Source organism: Chelonoidis abingdonii, chromosome 2, assembly GCF_003597395.2.
Source record: "Chelonoidis abingdonii isolate Lonesome George chromosome 2, CheloAbing_2.0, whole genome shotgun sequence".
NCBI lineage: Eukaryota > Metazoa > Chordata > Testudines > Testudinidae > Chelonoidis > Chelonoidis abingdonii.
In genome coordinates this window covers 161,120,205-161,143,146 of record NC_133770.1, presented here as the reverse complement: position 1 = coordinate 161,143,146, position 22,942 = coordinate 161,120,205, and the positions used below count along the sequence as shown (strand labels likewise).

Below are 22,942 nucleotides of genomic sequence, written 5' to 3'. Positions count from 1 at the left end.
TGATCACTCTCGTTAGAGTGTGTATGGTAACACCCATTGTTTCATGTTCTCTGTGTGTATATATATATCTTCCTACTGTATTTTCCACTGCATGCATCTGATGAAGTGGGCTGTAGTCCACGAAAGCTTCTGCTCAAATAAATTTGTTAGTCTCTAAGGTGCCACAAGTACTCCTGTTCTTCTTGCGGATACAGACTAACACGGCTGCTACTCTGATACCTGTCATAATGGAAATTAGGCGTCTAAATATTTTTCAGGATCTCTGCCATCAGGCATGATTTTCAGAGGCGCTGAGCTACTGTCCAGCTGTCGTCTATGGGAGCTGCAAGTTTTCAAGTCCTCTGAAAGTCAGGCTCCAAGTGGCTCAGATCAGGCATCAAAAAAAGGAGGTGCCCATATATAACAGAATAGTTGGAAAATGTTAATCAAAGTGACTTAAAGTGATTCCTGTGAGGGTGTCCCAGAACCCAAGACCCAAAGTCTACACAGTAATTTTTATCCCTGCAGCCTGAGCCCCATGAGCCCGAGTCGACTGACCTCGGTCAGGCGTGGCCACGCTGCGAATCTTTTATTCTACTGTAGCTGTACCCAGTAAGGTTATACGTCCTGCACTCTCTCATTAGGTCCTTATCTGGCCTCCATTGCTGTAGTACCTGAGTACCTCATAATCCTTAATGCATTTATCCTCTCACCACCCCCATGAAGTAGGGAAATGCTGTTATCCCCATTGTACAGATGGGGAACTGAGAGATGAAAAGCCAGTGTTTTCAAAAATATTTATGTGACTAAAGATGCAGACAGGAGCCGAGTGGGAGTTAGGCACCTAATCTTCTTAGGCTCTTTTGAAAATCCCATGAGACACTTAATGGCACCTTTAGGCACCTAAATACCTTTGAATATCTGGCTCTTAGTGACTTGGCCCAGGTCACACAGGAAGTCCATGCCAAAGCAGGGAATTGAATTTGAGTTTCCTGGGTGAATACCCTAACCACTGGATTATTGTCCCTCTGTTAGTCAGTTAATGGGGCTGGGAACAGATGCTAGATTTCCCACCTCTCAGGCAGGATCATACACTCTTATAAGTGAAGAATGGGGCATGCTGCTGCCTTCCAAAGAACTAGTGTGACATTTGGAGCCACCACTGCAGAAGGCTGGATTACAACACACTCAGCTTCACACCCCAGGACTTGCATACAAGCTCCCCACTCTGACTGCTGCTTCTGCCAGATTTACTCCTTTCTGCAGTCCTAGATACTTACCTCTTCCCCCACCCAATTTCATCATCCAGGCCAATTACAAGCTTCTCTTGGGAGTCCTGTCTCACTCCAGTTTGTGGCACAGGGTTTAAACTTCCCCGCAGTGTGGCCCCAGATCCCTATTTTGAAACAGGCACAGGAAGGGAGAGGCCACTGACCTGAGTGCCAGTCAAGATGGCAGCAGCCACAGCCTCTGTTCAGTTCCAAACGTGAACAGGGCGATTGTCAAGTGCAGCCAGGTGCCCTGCCATGCCAGTGGGATGTGAGGAAAAGGCTTTGAGTCAGTCACTTGTCTGCCAAGCACATGGGGAATTAGAACTTCATGTCAGGACCATGCAGGCTCCTGTCTGTATCCTCAGGGTGGGACAGGGCTGGAGAACAAAGGCTCCTGTGTTTTCTCAGGTGGCAAGAGGGACTGACAGCACAGGTAACATTTTGGATCAGTATAAAGAGAACCTTTGAGGAGAGTTGGACCTTTACTACTAACAGTCCCAAGTAAAATGGTGGTGCTGCGGGGTGATGACTATGGTCATTCTTACCAACTACACCTTTGCCTGGAGGAATATTTCCATGTCCCATGGCTAGGGAGAGACTTGGAGTTGTGAGTGGTGGAGAACCGAGATGCCTTTGGTCTAGGAGTAGATAAAAGGTCATCTCCAAAAGTAAGCCCAGCAGAGGGCACAGAAGGCCCTGGCATTTCAGAAGGTGATAGTAGAAGCTGGGGGCGGGGGGGGCGGGGGCGCTGGGTGGCAACACAAGGGGGTGAGTTTCTAGGCTTTTCACTTCACTCACATACTCCGAGGGCAGAAAAGAGACAGCTCTTGGATCGAATGGGCAATGAAGACTGAACTCCACTCCAGAGGAGGCCTCTCCAGAAATGGCACATTGGCAGCGGAGCTTGCCCCATTGTTCTTCATGCTGGACCTATAGGATCAGAGGAGAGTTCATTCTCTGCAATCCATACAGTCCATGGTCTCTCTGGTGAGGCTGCCAAGAAAGGGACCGTGCAATGGTGACACATCTGCCTTTTGGGAACTCAACTTGGACCCTACCAAATTTTCATGTGAGCTGCCAAAGTTCCTTTAGAAATTTTAGTTATTATTGACCTGGGCTGAGGAATCTGGCAGTGAAATGCTGCATGTTGCACATCCTCCCCCTGTCACTCCCCCCGAGCCATCCACTCCCCGGATGCTGCTCCTTTCCCAATTTAAAAGCCACAAGCGTCCAGGACAATGCCAAAGCGTTCCTAGCTAAGTGCCTTGCCTATTGCATAAGAGGCTCTCAGGCACTGTGGCTTCCATTTCATGTCTGCCTGTTTGGATTCCTGCTTGCGGAATGACTAACTTTAAGGACTAAAAAAAAAATAATGTTTTGATTACACTGCCTTTTTGCCAACTGGGAGCATTAGTCACAGCATTTTTTTATGTGTGGAGATACCAGGCTTAAAGCTCAGCAGAGCTCCTTTCTTTCTCCCCCTCCTCCTCCTTTCTGACTTATTAGCAGGATCCCAAGCATGATGAAGAATGGAGAGAGAGAGAACGTGCATGAACATCTTCAGGGAAAATTACTTTGCATTATTTTCTTCCCCCTCATCTCACCCCACCAAAGAGAGGAAACCACGAAAGCCTTTTTAAAGGTTTGGAGTCGGTCTTTGGACAAATGGTGCCAGATCCTCAGCTGGTATAAATCAGCACAGTTCAGGGGGCTTTGACAGAGTTATGCCAATATGCACCAGCTGAGGATCTAGCCCACAGTTTGACACCTATTCATCTCTCTGTATAAAGTGAGGGTGGGGGAAGGGTTCTGGATTAGCAACTGTCTGGTGATGGGCAGAAGAGGGGTGCCTCGCTTGGCTCGCTGCTCCCTTGGCATGCTCTGCCCCTGCCCCAGGAGGCCCCACCTTGAAAGGGAGACAGGGGTGTTCAATCTCCACCGTCAATTCCATCTTTGTGAAAACCAACAAAAGGAGGCAATTTTGCACTAGTTGCAGGGGTGATTTTGGTGAGGCCTGCCCCCTGGAACTAGACTGGCATGATTATTGTGTGTCTTATGGTTGCACCTATGAGCCCCATCATGCCAGGTGTTGTACACCCACAATGTGTGAGAGAGTCCATTCCCTGAAGCTCACATTCTGGGTAGGGAGTATTATTATCCCCACTTTATTGATGGGCAACTGAGAGAGCATAAGCATCAAACCCAAGGCCATACAGTCAGTGGCAGCGATAGGAACTGAATGTAGATCTCCTTAGTACCAGTCCAGTGCCTTAATCACAAGACCATCTTTCCTCTCTAAACTTGAGACCCACTGCATTCATTTCCCAGGGGCCACCAAACAGCAGTCAGATTGTAACAGCATTGAGCAGCATCGGCTAATGTTGGAGTTGAACTAGCAGTGTAGAGCTCTATATTCTCTTATTCATTTCTGGAGCCGTCAAGTTCCCCAATACGTCAGCAGTAGCCTCTACAAAACATGTTGATGACTTTGCACTTAGGAGCTGGCTAATGCTAGAGACCCACCAGTTTGTCTTAATAGAAGAATGCGTGCGGTGATTTCTCATCCCAGAACAGGCTTGGATCTGTGTCTGCCAGTAGGGGGAGTAATGCTGGAGCTGAATTTAAACACATCATCAGAGTGACTTCTACAGTACTTCTTCTGCCAGCTGCATAGGTTACATGCACCCTCTACATAGTTCCTCAGCTGAAACTGGCACCCACACTCTCCTGGTTTGTAGGAGACATGTCTGCCTTTTGAGCCAGAAGGGAAGCTTGTCTTTGGGCCAAAATGGTAGGAGCCATACTAAGCTGGTCTTGGAGGTAGACGCCCTTTGCAAATCTTGCACCATGCAAAGGGCTCCTGCTCTTGGCGCTCCTGGCATGGGATGTTAGGTATTTGGGTTCCTCCCAGGGGTTTTGTAATAACCCCACCTCTGACACATTGCACTCACAGACTTGACTGGCATCTCAAGGCACCACACAATAACAGAAGATAATTAAACTAATTACCAAGCTCATTGAAACCAATTAAAAAGGGATCCGGGAGAATATCAAGTCTTTTAACGGGCACCAGCTGAATGTTGCAAACCTGGGAGTACCTAAATGTCAGGATACAGATGACAAAGGCTCTAGCACCTGCTGAGTTAGAAGTGGGAGTAGGGGGTGACCATAGGAGTTGTGCTTCCAGGTGGGTCCCCCTGGTGAGTAATTTGCTGATTCTGTTCCCAGGGCATAATGGAAAAAAATCCAATTTATTATGGAAACAAATTACCTCATGACCCTTTCAGAACATGGAACTCCATTGGCTCGACAGCCTTACTGAGAGCCAGCTGCCTCCTTCCAGCCTCCCTGCTAACATTCTGGTGAACCTAAATACTGTCTTCATCCTGCAACTGTCATTCTTTATAGATCTTGAGCCCTTCTTCCTCCTCAGGACGAAGCAAATCTCATGATATGTGCAGTCCCCCTAGTGCAGAAGGTGACTAGACACGTTGTCCATTGGTAGGTACAACTCAGAGGCCACCTTATGGAGAAAAAGACACAGCCTGTGAATCTAGACACTCCAGAGGTGGGGTTCATAGGATCAGCATCCCCAGGACTTTTCTCCAGAATTATAAGATCCAGATTATTCCAACAGGGCTTCTGGGAAGAGGACCAGAGCTGAGGGAACTGGGCTTATTTAGTCTGCAGAAGAGTGAGGGAGGATTTGATAGCTGCTTTCAATTACCTGAAAGCAGCTGTTCTCAGTGGTGGCAGATGACAGAACAAGGAGCAATGGTCTCAAGTTGCAGTGAGGGAGGTCTTGGTTGGATATTAGGAAACACTATTTCACTAGCAGGGTGGTGAAGCACTGGAATGGGTTACCTAGGGAGGTGGTGGAATCTCCATCCTTAGAAGTTTTTAGGGCCTGGCTCGACAAAGCTCTAGCTGGAATGATTTAGTTGGGGTTGGTCCTGCTTGGAGCAGGGGGTTGAAATAGATGACCTCCTGAGGTCTCTTCCAACCTAATCTTCTATTATTCTATGATCCAGGATCTGTGAGTGAGGGCATTGGAAATCTTATCTGGGACACATCTGCACTTATAGTCTTGTTACTGGTGTTTAGGAGAACCTCTTCTATGTCCCATTATGAGAGATGGGGAGGGCTGGAGAGGGGAGAGGTCTTACCATACAGCATGGCAGAAGTTCAACCCAGGACAGTCTCTGCAGAGATCATCACCCCAGCAGGGAGAGTGCACCCACATCACCTTTTCTCCTGCTTTGGCTGGAAGTTGCCTATGTCACTTGTTTTGCTTGTGCAGACACAATAAAACGAGACAGCATGTGTTAAGGGAAAGCCAAAAAAGGCCTCAATTATCTGTGGGCTCTGATTATACCACTGGGAGGAAAACAGGCTGGAGAGGGCAGGAATCTCTCCTCTTGCTGCTAGAAATGAGCCTGAAATAGCAGAGCATCTCCTAAGCGAGCTTGAAGTTTCCGTGCACCAGTATTATCCTTATTATGGAATTTGTGTCCATGAAGTCATCTACCAAAAAAATTTCCCTCTGCTAACGTGACCTGGATGTGCTATGCCCAGGTGTGAAGGTGTCTAAATTGGCTCTGCTCTTCCAAACTGGTCAGCTGGAGACTGCTTGGCACAACCAACTGGCCTTGGGGATGTGTAGTCTCTTTATCTTATGCAACTCGCCTGAGTTTCTGCAGCAAAGCCCTAGATGGCAACGAGTGCAGTTTAGCAGGTGGAGGAGTCTGTTTCTTCTCTCATTCTTTCAGGAAGAGCAGATGGAATTTAATTTTTCGTGCAGCAGCAGTGAGCTGAGAATAGCAGCTCTTCAAATTGGCACCAAGGTGGTGGAAAGGCACAACAAGAAGCACCAAGAAATGCCCTCTACCAGCCGGGATGTTGGAATGCAGAACTGGGTCTTGAGATGCAGAATACGCACAACTGCACACTGGAATAAATTCAGAGCTGGTGTAAGCGGCTAAAACTCTGGTCTCTTGCCACATCCGAATCTGATCTGGGATTACTGATTTCATTCCATCCCGTGACTGGCCCTCTGCTATGACCAATTTGTCAGGGTCCAATCCTGCCAGGTGCTGAGCTCCCTCTGCTCCCAGTGACTCAGTCCAGTGCAGACGGAGTGCTTTAATACGGAAGGATAAAAAATTTAAGATCCTAGGGAAGGCCAACGCTGGGATCAGGGTAAATTGGTGGGATATTTCCTCTTCCATTTAGCCAGACAGAAATATGAGGGTTGGATGCAGCCGATCCCTCTGCTGGAGTGGAAGATCAAGATCTGGCGATGAGCCCTGTCTCTTGCTGTTGCCACAGGGGAAATTTAGGTCAGGCTGTAAACGCCCTTGCACTGCTGGAGCAGGGAGATCAGGTGTATGAACTGCTGAGTCAACACAGGGCCATGTGGCCCCAGAAGCAGTCACTTGTGCTGCTTGGAACTGGAAGTTCTGCAGCCCAAACTCTCATGTTTTTTTTCACAACAGCAACTTATTATTTGTATTACAATAGTGCCCAGAGGCCCACCTGAGATCAAAGTCCCACAGTGCGAGGGACTGTTCAAACGCAAAGCATAAGACAGCTTCTGCCTCAAAGAGCTCCCCGACGATACAGGGAAGACAGAGTGTGGGAGGAGAGGTATTATTATCCCCATTTTACTAAGGGAGAAGCTGAGGTTTTCAAAGGGATTTGGATGGCCAGTTCCCATTAAAATTAATGGAAACTGGCCTGTTCAAATCCCCTTAGGCAGCTTTGAAAATCTCAGCCAGTGAGATTAAGTGACTGGTCCAAGGTCACACAGAGAGTCTGTGGCCTTAAGCTGGGAACTGAACGGTGTTCTCCTGAATCCCAGTCCAGTGCATTAATTACAAGACTGTCTTTCAGCTGTGAGTTCTTTCAGATGTCAGACAAACAAATCCACAGCAAGGAGACAGGGTAGTGACTGCCGCCAGGTTTTGGCATAGCTTTTAGATCTGATAGCCTGTATTTAACTGTGTACGCTTAAGTGTCATTAACAAGTAAAACCTATTTCTGATAAAACTTCTTATTCTGAGAAATTACACAAAATGGAAGAATTCATTGAGTAAAAGGGGGAACAAATAAACCCACTGCCACATCTCTTCTCATAAGTACAAATCATCTGTATCCGCTCTTCTCCTGGGAATACACTGCTTTTCAAATCTATCGCAATTTTCCCTGCCTGACAGAAATCAGAAAAACTATTCTTAACATACAGGGGAAGGGAACGTCGCTGGAACCTGGCACGCGTCGCAGCCTAATGCAAGAGAGAAATTAAGAGAGAGAAATATCCCTAGACATTTCACTCCCCACAAACAAACTCAGAGAGAGTTTAAAATATCATGAGATCATTTAATTGCTTTTTCAATTTTTTTAAATAAGAGCTGGATCTCACTTGTGCCTTGAATGGAGAAAGAGTATTATGAACTGGAAGCAGCAGTTAGGAAAGTGAATTGGTGTTAAAATTAGAATCCCCCTGTTTTAGAACCCACGCCGGAAAAAAATGGAAACACGCAAGGTTTAGGGTTAGGGACTGTCTTGTGACTAGATGTGATTCAGAAGATCTGGCTTCAATTCCCTACTCTGACACAGACTTCCTGTGTGACCTTAGAGAAATCACTTAATCTCTCTGTTCCTAATCTGTAAAACTGAGATGATAATATTTCCTTGGTCAGTCTTATTCATACTGTAAGCTCTTCAGGGCAGGGACTGTCACTTAATATATATCTGTACGGTGCCTAGAACAAAGAGGAATCTGGTCTTGGATGAGCCCTCTACCTTCTGTCATAATACAAATAACATAATTCACAGCCATACATGTCTGTAGGACTGGGGTGCTGGTTCACTAATCTAGATGCTGATTCTGCACGCATTTAAGCATTTCGGCAACTCTACTCATGTAAGAAAAGTTGCACGTAATTATAAGTATTTGCAGGACTGGGGCCCCAAAAGAATGCAGTTGTAAAGCAAGGCACAAAGCAAGCCATGGCGCAGTGGCATCATTCCACAAAGCCAGCGACTTTGCAAATCAAAATAAGAAGGGGAAAAGCAAGTAGGAGGAAATTATAGTTTCTGAGTTATTTTCAGAAAGGAAACTGAAAAAAAAAAAGTCCCTAGTTTAAGTACAAAACATGGAAAATTGAGGAAAATAACTTCCAGCATGTTTTTTGGGGGGAGATCAGAGGAGATTTTCTTTGCTCTTTTTCTGGGACTTAAAAACAAAAAAAAAGACTTTTAAAACTGCAAAGGTGTGTGTGTGTGTGTGTGTGTGTGTGTGTGTGTGTTTTGAAGCCCTAAGCATTTTCAAGCCCCATTTGCCACAGCAAGTTTAGTCAATTCCATTCTCTTGGCACTCCTAGGAGTGGTTGTGTTTGAGGCAATCTGTGTGTACGTGAACCCTGGGGAAGTCTAGAGCTGCTGTTGTGGGTATGGGGATAAGGTGTGTGAAACGGAGAGAGGGGGGCATGCCTGTGGGGGGAAGAGGATTTGTGTGCATATAGGGGGGTGCTGTGCATGCAGGGTTGATGGTGCAGAGAGTGAGTGAACGTCGGGAGAACGTTGAGGAGAACATGCCCATGTGTGTGAGGAGTGGGGAATGGATTCTACAGTGGTGGGGAAAGTGTGTGTGTGATGGTTACATGGCGAGGGCACGTGTGTGACTCCAGTGTGTGATGGTGGGGTGGAAAGAGAGAGGTTGATTGACTGACCAGCTATGCCGCTACACCAGTGGTTCTCAGCCTATTTACTATTGTGGGCCGCATCCAATACTACCTATGTGGCCCTGAGGATGTCACATAGGCCACAGCTCTGTGCTGACTGGGCCACAAGCCGCCCGTGGGTTGCAGGTTGAGAACCATTGCACTACACGGTCCCTTATTGTCTTTCCTTCCCATTTGGTGTTGGTTTGAGCAGGTTATAAGCACCTGTGAGTTGGAGGGGTTAGGGAACTGCAATGGAGGGGACACCTAGGATTTGAGAGCCATGGAAAATGTGTCTGTGGGGAGGGAGGGTGGATGAATGAGGCAGCTGGCAGCAGGGAGAAGGGCAACACTGAGAGAGAATAGAAGGGAAGATTCAATGAGCCAGCAGCTTGGCCAGTTGAACTGTCTACAATTACGCAAAGGGCATAAACACCAAGAAGGAACAGGAGTGGTTTCATGTAGGATGATGGGTATAACTGAGAGCAAAGCTGTGTTAAGTCAAGGCAAACTCAGGAAGGATGATCAGAGAAATTCCCTAGCAGCAAGATCTGAGCCTGCACAATTGCTTCTCCGGGCACAGCTTCCCTGGGGAGCTTTGGGTACCGCAGTGCTCGAAGGGCTTAGCTGAGAGTGAGCAGCTGGAATGGAGAAAGAACGTGCAAGGAGGAGAAAAGCAGAGTGGCAGCTGCAGGACAAGTGGAGCAATTGAAAGTGGGAGAGGCGCCTATTGCTTGGGTCAGTATCAGTCCAGTGTACAGATCAAGGACCTGGAAGAAGAAAGGAGCAGGCCCAGATAGATGACAGCATTTACCTAAGGCACAAACCTGAGTGAGGAGACAAACACAAAGAAAGGGGATATGCAGTGCCGATGGGCCTGGAGAGATGTGGAACATGCCAGAGACAAGTGTAATTTAGCCAATGAGGAGAGAAATATAAGGTGTGTCAGGGAGCTGCTCCATTAATAGTCATGCTCTAAATCCCCCTGAGCAGCAGGAGAGTCTAGGCAAGAGGAGGAGAAAAAGAGGCATAAGCCCCTGAGAAAGAAAGATGTCGAGGCTAATGGAACCAGAAGCACTGGAGACTGCTGAAGTAAATACCACGTCAGAAATATTCAGTCGTTTTAATCTCTAATTACAACATGAGTGGATGAAGGGGACACAGGAGATATAATACATCTAGACTTGGGGAAATGATTTGATATGGTGCCTCGTGAATTCTTACTTGAGAAGCTAATTCAAATTGGCTTGGATGTGTGAGCGCTGTCACATGGTTCGAAAACTAGCCGGAGGATTGGCGACTAAGGGTAATGCTCCATGGCACTGTGCGATGGGGAGGTGTCCGGCACAGAGCTGCAGGGATCAGTGCTAGGGCTGGCTTTATTTATTAACAATCTGGATGTGCAGGTAAACAGCACGGTAATTACATTTGCAGATGATACTAAACTGGGAGGTGTTACAAACACCAGTGAGGACAAAGGATTAACATAAAAGGATCTAGGGAGGTTAGAAACACAGGCAGGAAATGAACATAGATTGATCTTGGGCAAATGCATCTAGGGAGAAGAGATCCCGAAGCACAGATATTCACTGCATAGGTGACATTTATAAAGCAGGAATGGCCAAAAAAATACAGCTAGAGGTGAGAGCAGATAGCAAATGAGCTGGGAGCTTGCAATAAGACATGGCAGCAAAGTAAAAAAAAAAAACAACCAACCAAACAAACAATGCCATTTTGGATTGCAGATGGAGATGCATTAGAGATCCCCAGGAGGCAGGGGATGAGGGAAGGGAGAGCTCTTCTTAAAGCATAAAAAGAGCCTCCACTTCTCTCCCTGGCTTGGGTGAACAGGGTTCCCCACAGCTCCCCCTCTCTTCCTTGGCTGGCCTGATGCAAGCTCCTTCTTTTGTTTCAATCCACTGCTCCTTCTCTGCCTGACACCTTCTGTTTTGGGCTCATTGGTAGAAGGAAATTATGAGCAAACTGGGCGGAGAGCAAAGAAGAGACGGAGAAGCAACTGAGCGGAGCGAGGGGACTGACATAGGAGGAAAACAATCGAGCCTGATCTTGTGAGGGGCCCTGAACTGCTTTTGGACTTCAGTGAGAATTTGGGGCATTCATCATCCTTCCGTAATCTGGCCTGACTGCTGAGCACCTCTGGCAAATTGGACCCTGAATATGAGCAACTTGGCCAGACAATGACCAGTGGTGAGACACCCAGACATTGGCAAGTGCCTGAAGGGAATAACCAACAAAGGAGAGGAATGTAGGATTGTCCAAGGTTTAATATCTAGGGGCAACAGGATGTTTAGGAGAGGAACACTTAGGTTGAATATTGGGAGCTGGGATGACTATTAGCTTTATGGAAAAGCCTCGTGAAAGATCGTGGAGAAGCCCACAGTTTAGGTTATTTAAAACTTGATTGGACCTAGCACCAACAAACACTGTGTGGAAGTTCCTGCATTGCCCCTCCGCTGCCCCGTCTCTGGCAGGGATGAAAGACAGCCTTGTGTCTAAGGCACTGAACTAAGGACTCAGGAGATCAGGATTCATTCCCAGCTCTCCCTCACGTGACCTTGGACAAATTGCTCCTCTTCTGTGTGCCTCCATTCCCCCTCCCCAACGTGGGAAAAAGGACACTTCCCCAATTCACAGGGGTGCACTGTGTGGATACATACCTGGGAGATGCTTTGGCACTATGGTGATAGGGATCGGATTTGTCACTAGCGGGCAAGAGTGATGACTGGGGGGAAGGGCAGGATAAACTCTGAAGCAAAAAGAAGGGAAAACACAACCAAAAAGATGGAACAAGAAGGCATTTGAACAGAGATGGAGTCGGCTGCAAGGGAAAGCCAAGCACGGATGGAATTTTAGCTGCTTCCTCTACACAGAGAGCTCTTGCTATAAGGAATAGACTTTCAGGGGCAGTAATAGGAATGACTCCTATAAATCATTTAAAGAAGGAGTTAGAGATGTGAGTCATCAGTCTCCTGTGGGCCTGTCCACCACCAGCAATTGATAGAACAGACTTTGCATGGAGCTTAACCCACACAACTGCTGATATTAACGAAACACAACAGCTCCCTTTTGGAGTCTCACCAGCCCATGGCCCCTACATGCATCAGCAATAGCAGGGCTCCCCTTCCAAGAGGGCACTGATTGGTTAGACTAGGAGACCTTTTAAAAGGCCCGGCAGATTTCGGGAGCAATTTCAAATGGCCCTTCTTTCAACTGTCTGCAAAGGAGGCGTGTACAAGGACTGAACATTATAAACTACCCAAACAGCTTCCACAGGCACGACTCCTGCTTCCTCTAGAAATGTTTGTGCTGAAATCTGGGGCAAGAAATTGTCACACAATGTAAGGAAAAATTGGTTCCACAGAAACTACTGACTTCAAGGAGAGAGGAATCCAAATACGGGACCAAATGTCAGCCAGACCCTCTTGAGAAGATGCAATGTTATGCCATATGGGGTGAGTGGAGACGGAGGAGAGTGGTCAAACAGCTTGAGCAGTTATGGGGAGTCAGGGTTCCTGGGTTCTATGCCCCAGCTGTAGGAAGGGAGCTGGGTTTAGGGATTACAGCAATGGGCTGGGAGCCAGGACTCCTGGGCTGTTGTCCTGAGCTCATTGTGACCTTGGGGACGTGGTTTCTGTTCCCTGTGCCTCAGTTGGGAAATGAAACCTACCTCGTAGGGGGCTGTTGGGCTTAATTAAATGTTTGTCAAGTCCTTTAAGAGCCTGGGCTGGGAGGTGCCAGACAAGAGTGAAGTGATGTTATTACTGCAAAGACTAAACATCAGCCAGTGAGCTTATTCATAAAATTAAAGGGCACTGTTAAAGAGAGAGAGGGAGAGAGACCAGATCTATTCCAGATAAACTGGTGTGTGACTGGCAACAGCACACGTATGCCAGCCAGTCCAGAAGGGGTCCGGAAAGCACTGTGCTCCCTGAGCAACCATCAGACTTCCTGCAAGATGCTGCACTCCCATTGACATTGGGAGAACACAGGGGGCTCAGCACCTTGCAGGTTCAGCCTGCAAATAATACCTACATCACGGGGGACAGCAGAAGTAAGCTGGCCTGCCTTATGTGAGGGCCCAATCCAGCTCTCACTGAAGTCAATGGGAGGTTTGTTGTGGACTTTGGTCAGGATTGGGCCTGAAGAACCACAGGTCCCTTGCTTAGAACAATAAACTTCTTGGCTAGAAATATCCAGCAGTCCCAGTCCCAAACAGCAGTTATACACTATGGGGATGTCCTCACTGCAGCGTTAACCGAGGCTGTTACTTGGGTGTTGTCCCTAACCCTCCTCCTATCCATACACAAAACTCTCTCTCCCGAGAATACTGGGTGCTTTCCACCCAGCCTAACTGGCCCGGCAGGGGGCTGGGTTAAAGCTTGGGTTCTGCTTTCACTTGGGCAGGTAACCTGCCCGCTTGGCAGTGAGGACACAGGTTAAATCCCTCAAGTGCCTTCCTACAATTCCACCCATGTGCCCAGAAGGACAGACCATTTATCCCAGAATTCATTGGGAAAAAGAGTGTTTCAGCTGACTGCAGCACAAAGAACCATGGGATGTGCCCCAGGAGAAGTCCTTGTGACACACATTGGGGAAGTACAGCTCCAGTGAGGACACAGGAACTCAGACTAAACCAGGTGCCCATCACCCAAGCTAACTCTGCAGCGCAGACATACCCGATGGGCCCTGCCCACTTGGACTCCTTCCACAACAAAAGGCAACCTCCCCACTCCTACTCCAGTTCCACTCTAAAAGGATTGTTTTGGTGGAAAACTCTTCTGAAACAACCATGAAGGATTCCCTGTTGTGGCAGAGGGACTCCAAGATGGTATCTTTAGCTACCACCACACCCTTCTCTCTTGTCAGGCCTTACATGAGGCATCCCGTGCCACAGACCCAAATTTACCTTGATCCCCAACAGACTTGTTCTGGTCTCACCATTTTTTAAGTGCAAACTGCTGACAGTGACAGAAATACAGACCAGAAGAAGAATGCTGTGGAGCTCAAAACCTTGTCTCTTTCACCCGCAGAAGTTGGTCCTATGAAAGATATTCCTCACCCACCTTGTCTCTCTCAGAAATACAAAGGACCGTTCATCGCAAACATTACAGACAAGATCCCCATAGCCGTCTGGGATTCCTGCTCTATTTGTGGCTGTTGTAGGCCTCCTTTCAGGGTCTGCGTCACACACTGGAAAGATCAGTGTCACCTCCTTGGGGACAAGGGAAGGTTATACATTTACAATGACTGTGCTGACAGCGGCGGGAGACGATTATCCTGTCACAATGCTCTGTTTCACTGACACTTGGTCATCACAAAGAGACCAGTTTATTTCACTTCTGGGCACAGGAGAAAATTCTTCCCCTAGCTTTGCAAATTCCCTGTTATTACTAGTGTCTCACTGTAGCTACCTGGATCTCAAGCTGAGAAAGGGGGGGGCCTCTAACCTCTAAGAGAAATCTCCAGATGAAACCCATCAATACCCAAGTGTGTTCTGAACTGTTCGAGCCGAAAGGGCCAAGTAATTACACACAGAAATAGGCAACAAGAGACTACCGTATTTTTATATAGCACCTTCCATCCCAAAACCATATCCTCAGAGAAAACACATCACCAGCCATTGCAAGGCAGCCGCCAGCCCTGGACAACGTGCCCACGGCAAACATCACAACAGTGTTGGGGGTGGTGGGGGGAACTGCTCACTAAAAACATCGGCACAAGCCCTTAGTCTTATGCCAGGAATCATGGGATCGCTAATGTCCAGGCACTGCAGATAGAATGTCAGCTCCCGTGGTCTCATGTCAGTGATCCACATGCACTAATCAGCACACAGAAATCAAACTTACCTCCAGGGGAAGGGGAAAAGTTGAGTGGACTCTGCTAGGATTTGAACCTGTGGTTCTGGAGAGTCTAGGTATTTCAAAGCTGATACTTAGAGCGCTAAACAAATCCCTTCCAGCTTGCAAGACTGGGCCAAATTTACCCCTGATTTCACATCACTGGAGTCACATCACAGATAATTTGCCCCATTGGGTCTACTGGAATGTAAAGACCATATAAGGAAAAAAAAATCAGTGAAATTACAGCAATTAAAACTGCATTGACTCGGCAGTAGCAGTTAATTACTTCAGGGCCTGCCCCCCGACAAAATCTGAAGTACATGAGATTTGCCAAAACTGCTTCAGCTACTTCCCCTTAGCCCCAGTAGCCTGCGTGAGTCTAGGTTCTTAATGCAGAAGAGAGTCAGAAGAGTATAGGGGGAGGGCAGGTTAGAGAGGAAGATGCATACCAAGCAGAGAAAAGAAACTCTTTCTTTGCTGGGTTTGTATGATTGAAGATGTAGTAACCCAAGAGAAAATTATTCCTTGGAGGAATATAATGTTAATGGGGGTCCAACTGCTCTAACTCTACCCAAACAGACCCACCCAGCCACCACGCGAGGGCTCGTTCTGGCCCTCGTTCAACAAGGTACTTAAGAACATGCCTGACTTCAAGCACGCATGTAGTCCCACTGAAGTCCAGGCTAGGCATGTGCTTCCTCACTGAATCATGGCCTACCGCCCTTACATGCCCTTTGTTCCTATGCAAGAAAAGAGAAGCAGGGGCTGAACAATAGGCCTTATGATCTGGAGGGGTGTGCATTTGTGGGTATGGCAAAAACCTGAGCAAGTGCCAGTCCTATTCCCAGCAGCTTCCTCAAGTGAGTAGTCACAGCTACTCCCACCTGCGAACAAGATGAACTATTGCTTAACAGAATACTCCTCTAGCTCTTCTCCAGTCCTTTGCGTCAAAGCACTTTCTAAATGGTAACGAATTAAGCTTCTCAATCCTCCAGGACTCACTGTGCACTTGAATTTGGGGTGTAAGGAGGAACATGTCCATTCAGACTATCTAAGTTTCTTATCATATTTAATCTCCCATTGGAAGCTTTTTCTTTCCTTCAGTTACTACAGCAGTTTCTAAAACCCTTGCATTATTTCTAGCCCATGTACTTCATCTCAGATGACCTACAGAATGGAACAGATCTCCTGTTTTCTATACCTGCAGTGATTTGGCTTGGGGAAGGAGGTAGAGTATTAACACCTCAGCTGAACCCACCAGACCCCTTTTCACCCTCCATTATCCAGCAGATACAACAGACCCTTGCAACTTACAATTAAGAGCATCTGTAAAACGGTGATGGCACCAGTCAATTACAAATTCAAGACTGGACAAGAGCCCTAAAGAAGATATTGTGCGGAACAGTCCACCCTCCAAATGACTGGATTAGGGGCTTGCTGCAAAGACTACTTCAGGGTAATGCTCCCATTGATGTCACTGGATTTTGGATCAGGCCCTTCAAATCTTAGCGGATTTCTTCCATTTCTAATTTCTATGATACATTGGGAAATGGAAATGGGAGGATTATGAGGAGCAATAAGACTTAATGTGGCCAGTCCTGGTTACCCTAAGTTCTGACTACTTAGCCCTGTAAACAGAATCTGAAGGAGATGGGATTGTTAAAAGGATGGGTTATTTTAAAAAAATCATATCAGAATCACTAGAAAATGTACAAACAGATTCCAGATATGATCTATAGAGATGCACAATGCCTAATATCCTGCACGTTTCAAGAAAGCCATTTTAACATTTTCTTTACATATTAGAGATTTTTCAGTATATATATATATATAATATATATATATATTTTCAGAATATATATATATATATATATATATATATACATATTTTTAAAGAAAGATAAAATAAAGATATTTACTACAGGATTTGATTGTCAGCAAACACAATATATTTACTGCATTAGCATTTGCTCACAGTGCAAATGGTACAACAATACATCAGTTCAATATTTCTGATTTTTTTCTTAAAAATGCTGTATGCATTAACTATCATATTTGCATTACAACATGACAAATGAGCAAATGAAATGTGTGTGAAAATTATCACCTTTTCACAATATCAAGCATAATTTTTTTAACCTTAGTATAAGGTACTATAAATCCAAGAAATAAAAACATCCACAAAATATATTACATCTGGTAGGTCTTTTTTTTTTCTCTAAGTACTCAACTTTATACAAAAGACTTTCAAAAATATCATTCCCTTAGGTTTGCATGGTTAAACCTGATTTTTTTTATGTGTGTTCCTTTCAGTTCACATAAACTAGACTGCATTTTCTCTCTTCTCCTTTATGTTGTATGGTTTTTGTTTTGTTTTGTTTTTTAGAAAAAAAAAATCACATGCAGACATCAAACCTGAATAGCACAACCTTTTGGCAACAAATATTTTTTTAAATAATTATTATTTTTGTTTAGTTTAGCTTAAATGTCTGAGCACAGTTTTATTAAAACAAAAGAAGAAAAAATCAGAGCAGTCATGCAGTGACATGCACATACCAGAAGGAGAAAGGAAAAAAATAATATAGAGGGATAACTGATTTCTCCTCCCTGTGTTTTTTGAAGTGACCAAATAAAATAAAAATGTCACATTATAAAAAGTATTCAGCAAAATACTATTTTCTGCATTTCTGTAAAGAATTTCCCTTCTGCTGAAAAAAAATGATCAATCAGTATCTTCCATCCCACTCTCCCTTACATTATATTGTCAACCCAGATTAAGCTAGGAGTACCTGGAAATTCATCACCCACTTCCCTTTTAGTTTCTTTTTAAAGATCTAAATAGCTAGTCCATTTAAATCCACCACAGAAAAGTGGTGCTTTGGAAAAAAAATAAAGGGCGAAAAGATGCATAAAGTGACTTTAAATCAGACATCCTGTAAACTCAATTACTTCCCCCCTTCCTCCCTCACCCCAACAGTATATTAGCCACAGGGGAAAAAGATTGAATAGGTAACAACAGTACATTCAGTCAGATCTTTGATGAAAGCTGCTAAGCAGCTCCACTTTCCCCCTCTTTCTTAGGGTTCAATTGAGCAAGTACATTCAGAGCTGCTTACAGAGGACAACTGGGAGGTGGATTTGGGTGTGATAAAAGAGGATTTTAGTTGAATACAAATTCCCCATCTTCCCTTTGGAGGAAAGTTTGGAGTAAAATTTTACTCCTCACAGTTATTTTCTCTTCTCCAAAAATAAAACATTAAAGCTGTAAATACTTATATACCTTTATATATGATTGGTACTGTACTAGAAAGCCAATAGTGACATTAACAAATACATACTGTATATATTTTTTATTATATTTTAATTCAGAACTGCTGTAGAGATGGTAACAAGAACAGAAATGGCAACAACCTCTTCTCCTCCAGATGAAAGGGAGAAAGACGTTTCTCCCCCTCTTCCCAAGGGTTTTTCTACTAAATGTGACATGAACTAAAACACCAAGTGGAGTGAAATGGTGAAATTTAAGGGGATTGCCTCTTTCTTTCTTCCTTCCAGAAGGGAGGATACTTTGAGTGGGAGAGGTGAGGAGGAAGGAGACAGAGGATGAACCTGTAAAGGAAATCGGTTTAAAAAATAAACCCATGGAGATAAATCTGGAGCAGCCAAGAGCTGATCCCAAGCCATATCCCTTCTCCAGCACATCAGAGGAGGTGCCTCGAAGACAAGTAGTGAAGAGACCAGGAAAACATAAAGGAAGCGGCTCCAAGAAGAGGGGGGCAGGAGACCAGAAGCAGCAGCAGCATCCTAGGCATTTCTGTAAGAAACATTTAGATCAGATGGAAGGCCACCCATTCCAATGATACCCAAGGTCCCCACTATGTCCAAGAGGTGTCTTGGTTCTCTCCATTGTCCAGAGTCCTTTGGGGGTGGTTTGACACCGAAGCAGCCCAGTTCAGCTCAGAGTCACATACACACACAGGGACGCACAGTCTCAACGGGCAGCAAGCACTGCGCTTTGGTGCTCCCCGCGCCACTTCCAATGAGTAGCGAGGGGGGGAGGAAGGAGGCGCGCATATTCAGAGCGGGGAGCTTCCCCGACACCGTCACCACCACCCTCGCTCGCACCGCATGCCTTTCCACAGCTGGCACATCACAGTCCTGCAACCCCTCACCCGCCCCCCACTACGCTCCGCTGGAAGAAGTGGGGGGCTCCCCTGCCCCTCCCGCAGCCGATTCGGATCAAGACGATCCGATTGAAAGCGAAGTCTCCACCCCGCTGAAGCGGGGACTGGAGGGGAGGTGCGCGCACTGCCAACTGTTCCTTGGTGAGGGATCCCCATGTTTGCGCTTTTGCTAAAGGCAGCAATTGGGAGGCACTGGGACCAGGGATCGGGGCGGGAGCCTCATGCACAGGTGGTGACCACCGGGGCCAAGGATACGGGCGGGGAGGAGGAGGAGGAAGAGGAGCCCTTATCGGCCTTCTTCTCCTTCTGCTTCAGGTGGATCTTGGCGTGTCTCTTGCGCTCGTCGCTGCGCGCAAACTTGCGCCCGCAGAACTCGCAGGCGAACGGCTTCTCGCCCGTGTGGGTGCGGATATGGGTGGTGAGGTGGTCGCTGCGGCTGAAGCTCCTCATGCAGATGCGGCACTGGAAGGGCTTGTGGCCCGTGTGGATCCTCAGGTGCCTCGTGAGCTCGTCGGATCTGGAGAAGCGCCGGTCGCAGCCCTCGGCCGGGCATGCGTGGGGTCGCTCGTGGAGCGGGGTTTTGCTGGGCCGGTTGGGGTACTTCCTGGGCCGGATGGGCTTGAGGGTGAGGGGCTGCTGCTGAAGGCTGCCGAAGCTGGGGTGGATCTGTTTGTCCTTGAAGGCTTTGATGGTCTCCAGCGGGGTGATGGGGGGAGGGTTGACCCGAATGGGATCCAAGCTCTGATAGGGTTTGTGTTCAGTGAGCGTGCCCATCTCGTTGGGATGGTGATAGAGGTTATAGTCTGGGATCATGGGGAAGAGGTTACTGTCCAAGGCTGGCTTGGCTGCTTGGTAATCCTGGGGGGAATAGGTGAGCCCTGGGTTGCTTTGGGGGTCGTGAAAGGACACTGGCTCCGGGTAGAGGTCACTGCAAGTGGAATAGGGGGGCAGCGCAGGGTACATCTGGTCCACTTCGCCCTGGTTCTGCACCATGCTGGCTGTAGAGGTCTGGGTGCTGGTGATGGCACTGGAGGAAGGGGGTACCCCCAGAATCCCAGCGCTCATGAGGCTGATAATATTATCCTGACACCAGTTGGACGGGGAATCGAAAGCAAATTTCCCCAGGTAGGTAACAGTCTTGTTGCCAGGGGTGGGCTGGAAAGAACCCGAATAGGACGACAGCTCTTGGTTGGTCTTTTCGTTAGCTAGTCCAATATCCATAACATTCTCTGCAAGAAGGAAAGAGAAGGGGGATGAGTAACGCCTCGTCAGAGAGTGGTGCAGGCAAAAATGTTGAGGCCCTAGATAAAACAGGAGGAGGGAAAACGGGACGGGGTCTAAGATCTGGGACACCCAGAGAGGTGGGATTGGGCGAGAAATACCCTGGTGAGGGAGTTTTACCTAGAACTGCGGCTCAATCCCAAACCACTGCCCAGGTAACAAGCAGGAAAATGAAACAGCAGCTTGGCAGAGATCTATATTATACACAGCTATGGGTACTTTCACCCATAGCCATGTGTATCCATACGTGGGTAGTGACACACACACAGCCACAGATGCACACACCTGTGCTCACACACACACTGATACACAAATACATACCCATAGGTATTCACACACGCAGTTATAGACAGCTGGGACAATTTACATATAGACTGCATATACATCTCCACGAAGACAGCTCTAGGGGTGACAACTACACACACACACATATACACACGGACTAGAGAAACACGCATTGTGTTGTCTTGTATGGCTACAGCCCAGTAAAGCTCTCAAGGTGGGTCAGGAGGAAGCAGGTACCTGAAGTTACAGGTAGGCTCAGCTGCCAAGAGCGAACTGGTCTCTCTACTGGTGTCCAGGTGCTTTGCCACCCCACAGGCAGAGCTGGGGACTCCAAGGGACCCGTGTCCGGCCACCAGCGCTTTACAAACTTGCCGTGTTTTCTGCCGTCCAGCCCAGTTATGGAAGATACAAGGGAGTTTTAGAGCGAGCAGCGCAGCTGTGGAGTAGCAATCCTGCAGCGGATTGAATTGGCAAAACACAAGAGCTACCGCGGTTCGGATCGGGGCAGAGGTGTGCACAGGGGACAGCAGAACCGGGTCGGCTCCCTGAGCCTGGATCGAGGTTCCAGAAACACCTCTCCCCTCCCTCCACCCTTCCCCAGCCAAGAAATCAAGTCGGAAGAAACCAGAGCAGCAGCTGGGGCAACTTCAGCAGCACCCAAATACTCGTGGCCCGGGAGAGGGGTGGGGTGCGGGGTGAGAGAGCGGAGCCATCGCTTCTCTGCCTTACAGGCTCACCTGTCTCCCCAAGGGTTTGCTCCATCTCCTCCTCCCCCGAAAGCTCCCTGTTCTCACCACTCCCGCTGCAGCCCCATGTTGGAAAATAGATTTCACACACCCACACCCTTATCGTTCTGACAACAATATTCATAAAAAATCTGTGCCAGATTATTTCTCCCCAGTGCCTAAGACAGCAATGGGCAGCAGACTCCGGACAAACCCCATGGAATAGATACACGGCACAGATATCGATATCTCTAGATAGATACACACACAGAGGGAGAGACACCTAACACACACACAGTCACACTGCATTTACACACGCACGTATAATATCCACACTCTCCCTCTCCAAGGGGAAGCATCCATGACTTTGAATAGCGCCCGGGTTGGCTGGAGATGGCCCCTTTAAGCCTGCACCTCAGGACCCGCTGCCCACCCTCCGACCCCCAGCGATTCTGCAGCGGCACCATACCTGCCACCTCTCTGTCTGGCAGCTTCCACTCCCCACTACAGCCCCGAGAAGCGAAGGAAAACCCTGCAGCAGCGGAGACAGCGAACGCATAGAAACACATAAAGAAGGGGACGGATGGATGGGTGGGTGGGGGAAAGATTCCCAGCCCCACCGTCTCCTTTCCCTTCTAGGCTCCATCACACCCCACACACAACACGCGTCCTCCTCCTTTACCCCCACCCCTCTCCTCCCCATATATCCCTTCCCCTTACCTGCAGCCATCTGGTTGTAGTGAGCCACGGACTCGCTGCTGCTGGAGAAGATATTCAGAGAGTTGGGGATCTCCTCTGGGTACAGATTGTCAGGCAACTGGTTCATCAAAGTGTTCATGGTCCCCGGCAGCTTCTCCACGAGTTTGCCTGTCATAGCACTGGAGGAGAAGCAGGTTCAGCGTGGCTCTGAGCTCAGCTCCCAATGAAACGGCATCCGATCCGAGTGGCAAATCCGTGCAAGGGAAATCATGCAAGAGAAAAGTTGGGGTGGGGGAAGGGGGTTTTGAGGGGCGGTAGGCGGGGGAGTTGGGGGTGGTTTGCGGAGGCGGGGGAAAGGGATGGGGGTACAATCCTCAGTGGGTCCTTGGTGGCGTTTCCTCGAGTGGGAGGGGGTGATCTGGCTTGCAGATCTGGTTGTAGAAGCCGGCGGGAGTATTTGATCCCTCCTCCCTCCTTGTCTCTGTCGCTCTGTCTCTGTCCCCCTCTCTTGCGAGCAGGTTCACTCACTGCTGCCCAAATGTTCAGCCAGGGAAATCCACAGCCTATTTATGTGAGGCACTGGAAAGCTCCGTGACGTAGCTGCCCATATATGGACAGACAAAGCCCAGCCGAGAGCGATACGTCACAATGGAAGCTCCTCACAATGGAAAACTAGAAAGCAGGAAGCAGCGCCTCAGCCAATGCTGCTTTGCAACTGCGATGCAAAGCAAGGGACCCGGTGCACGATTTTGAAAGCACCTCGGTGCACTAAAAAAGTCTCTTTATCGGCTATATAGCTCTGAAAGCACATCTGGACTACAGGCTGCCCTGCCTAACCCGGGTAAAGATTTGACCGCGCTCCTGTGCACCGGATGCTCGCTATTATTATTTACCTCGGGCATGGCTGGAGAGGCACCTCTCTGCCTCTGTCAG

At 47.6% G+C, this 22,942-nt stretch overlaps 1 protein-coding gene across 3 annotated transcripts; it reads right to left on the bottom strand.

The window, feature by feature from the left end:
• Window positions 1–17,603: 17,603 nt before the first annotated feature.
• On the bottom strand, window positions 17,604–22,528 carry EGR3 (early growth response 3). Of its 3 annotated transcripts, XM_032800934.1 has the most exons (3): window positions 22,031–22,528; window positions 21,780–21,842; window positions 17,604–20,248 (listed from the first exon to the last, which is right to left on the bottom strand). In XM_032800934.1, the coding sequence occupies exons 1-3, from the start codon at window positions 22,182–22,184 to the stop codon at window positions 19,239–19,241; spliced, it is 1,227 nt and encodes a 408-aa protein (XP_032656825.1). In that variant the 5' UTR covers window positions 22,185–22,528; the 3' UTR covers window positions 17,604–19,238. The 3 variants fall into 3 exon arrangements, with proteins under 3 accessions (XP_032656825.1, XP_032656826.1, XP_032656828.1); XM_032800935.1 differs by lacking the exon at window positions 21,780–21,842; XM_032800937.2 differs by lacking the exons at window positions 21,780–21,842; window positions 22,031–22,528 and adding an exon at window positions 20,823–20,995.
• Between the last annotated feature and the right edge of the window lie 414 nt (window positions 22,529–22,942).

What these genes read in the sequence shown, in the direction of transcription:
- EGR3 (XM_032800934.1), bottom strand. Translation starts at nt 22,184, where the DNA reads ATGACAGGCAAACTCGTGGAGAAGCTGCCGGGGACCATGAACACTTTG. An exon ending in CTACAACCAGATGGCTGCAG is followed by an intron (nt 21,843 to 22,030) that starts GTAAGGGGAAGG and finishes CCGCTGCTGCAG; the next exon opens with GGTTTTCCTTCGCTTCTCGG. An exon ending in GCCAGACAGAGAGGTGGCAG is followed by an intron (nt 20,249 to 21,779) that starts GTATGGTGCCGC and finishes TCCTTCTTGCAG; the next exon opens with AGAATGTTATGGATATTGGA.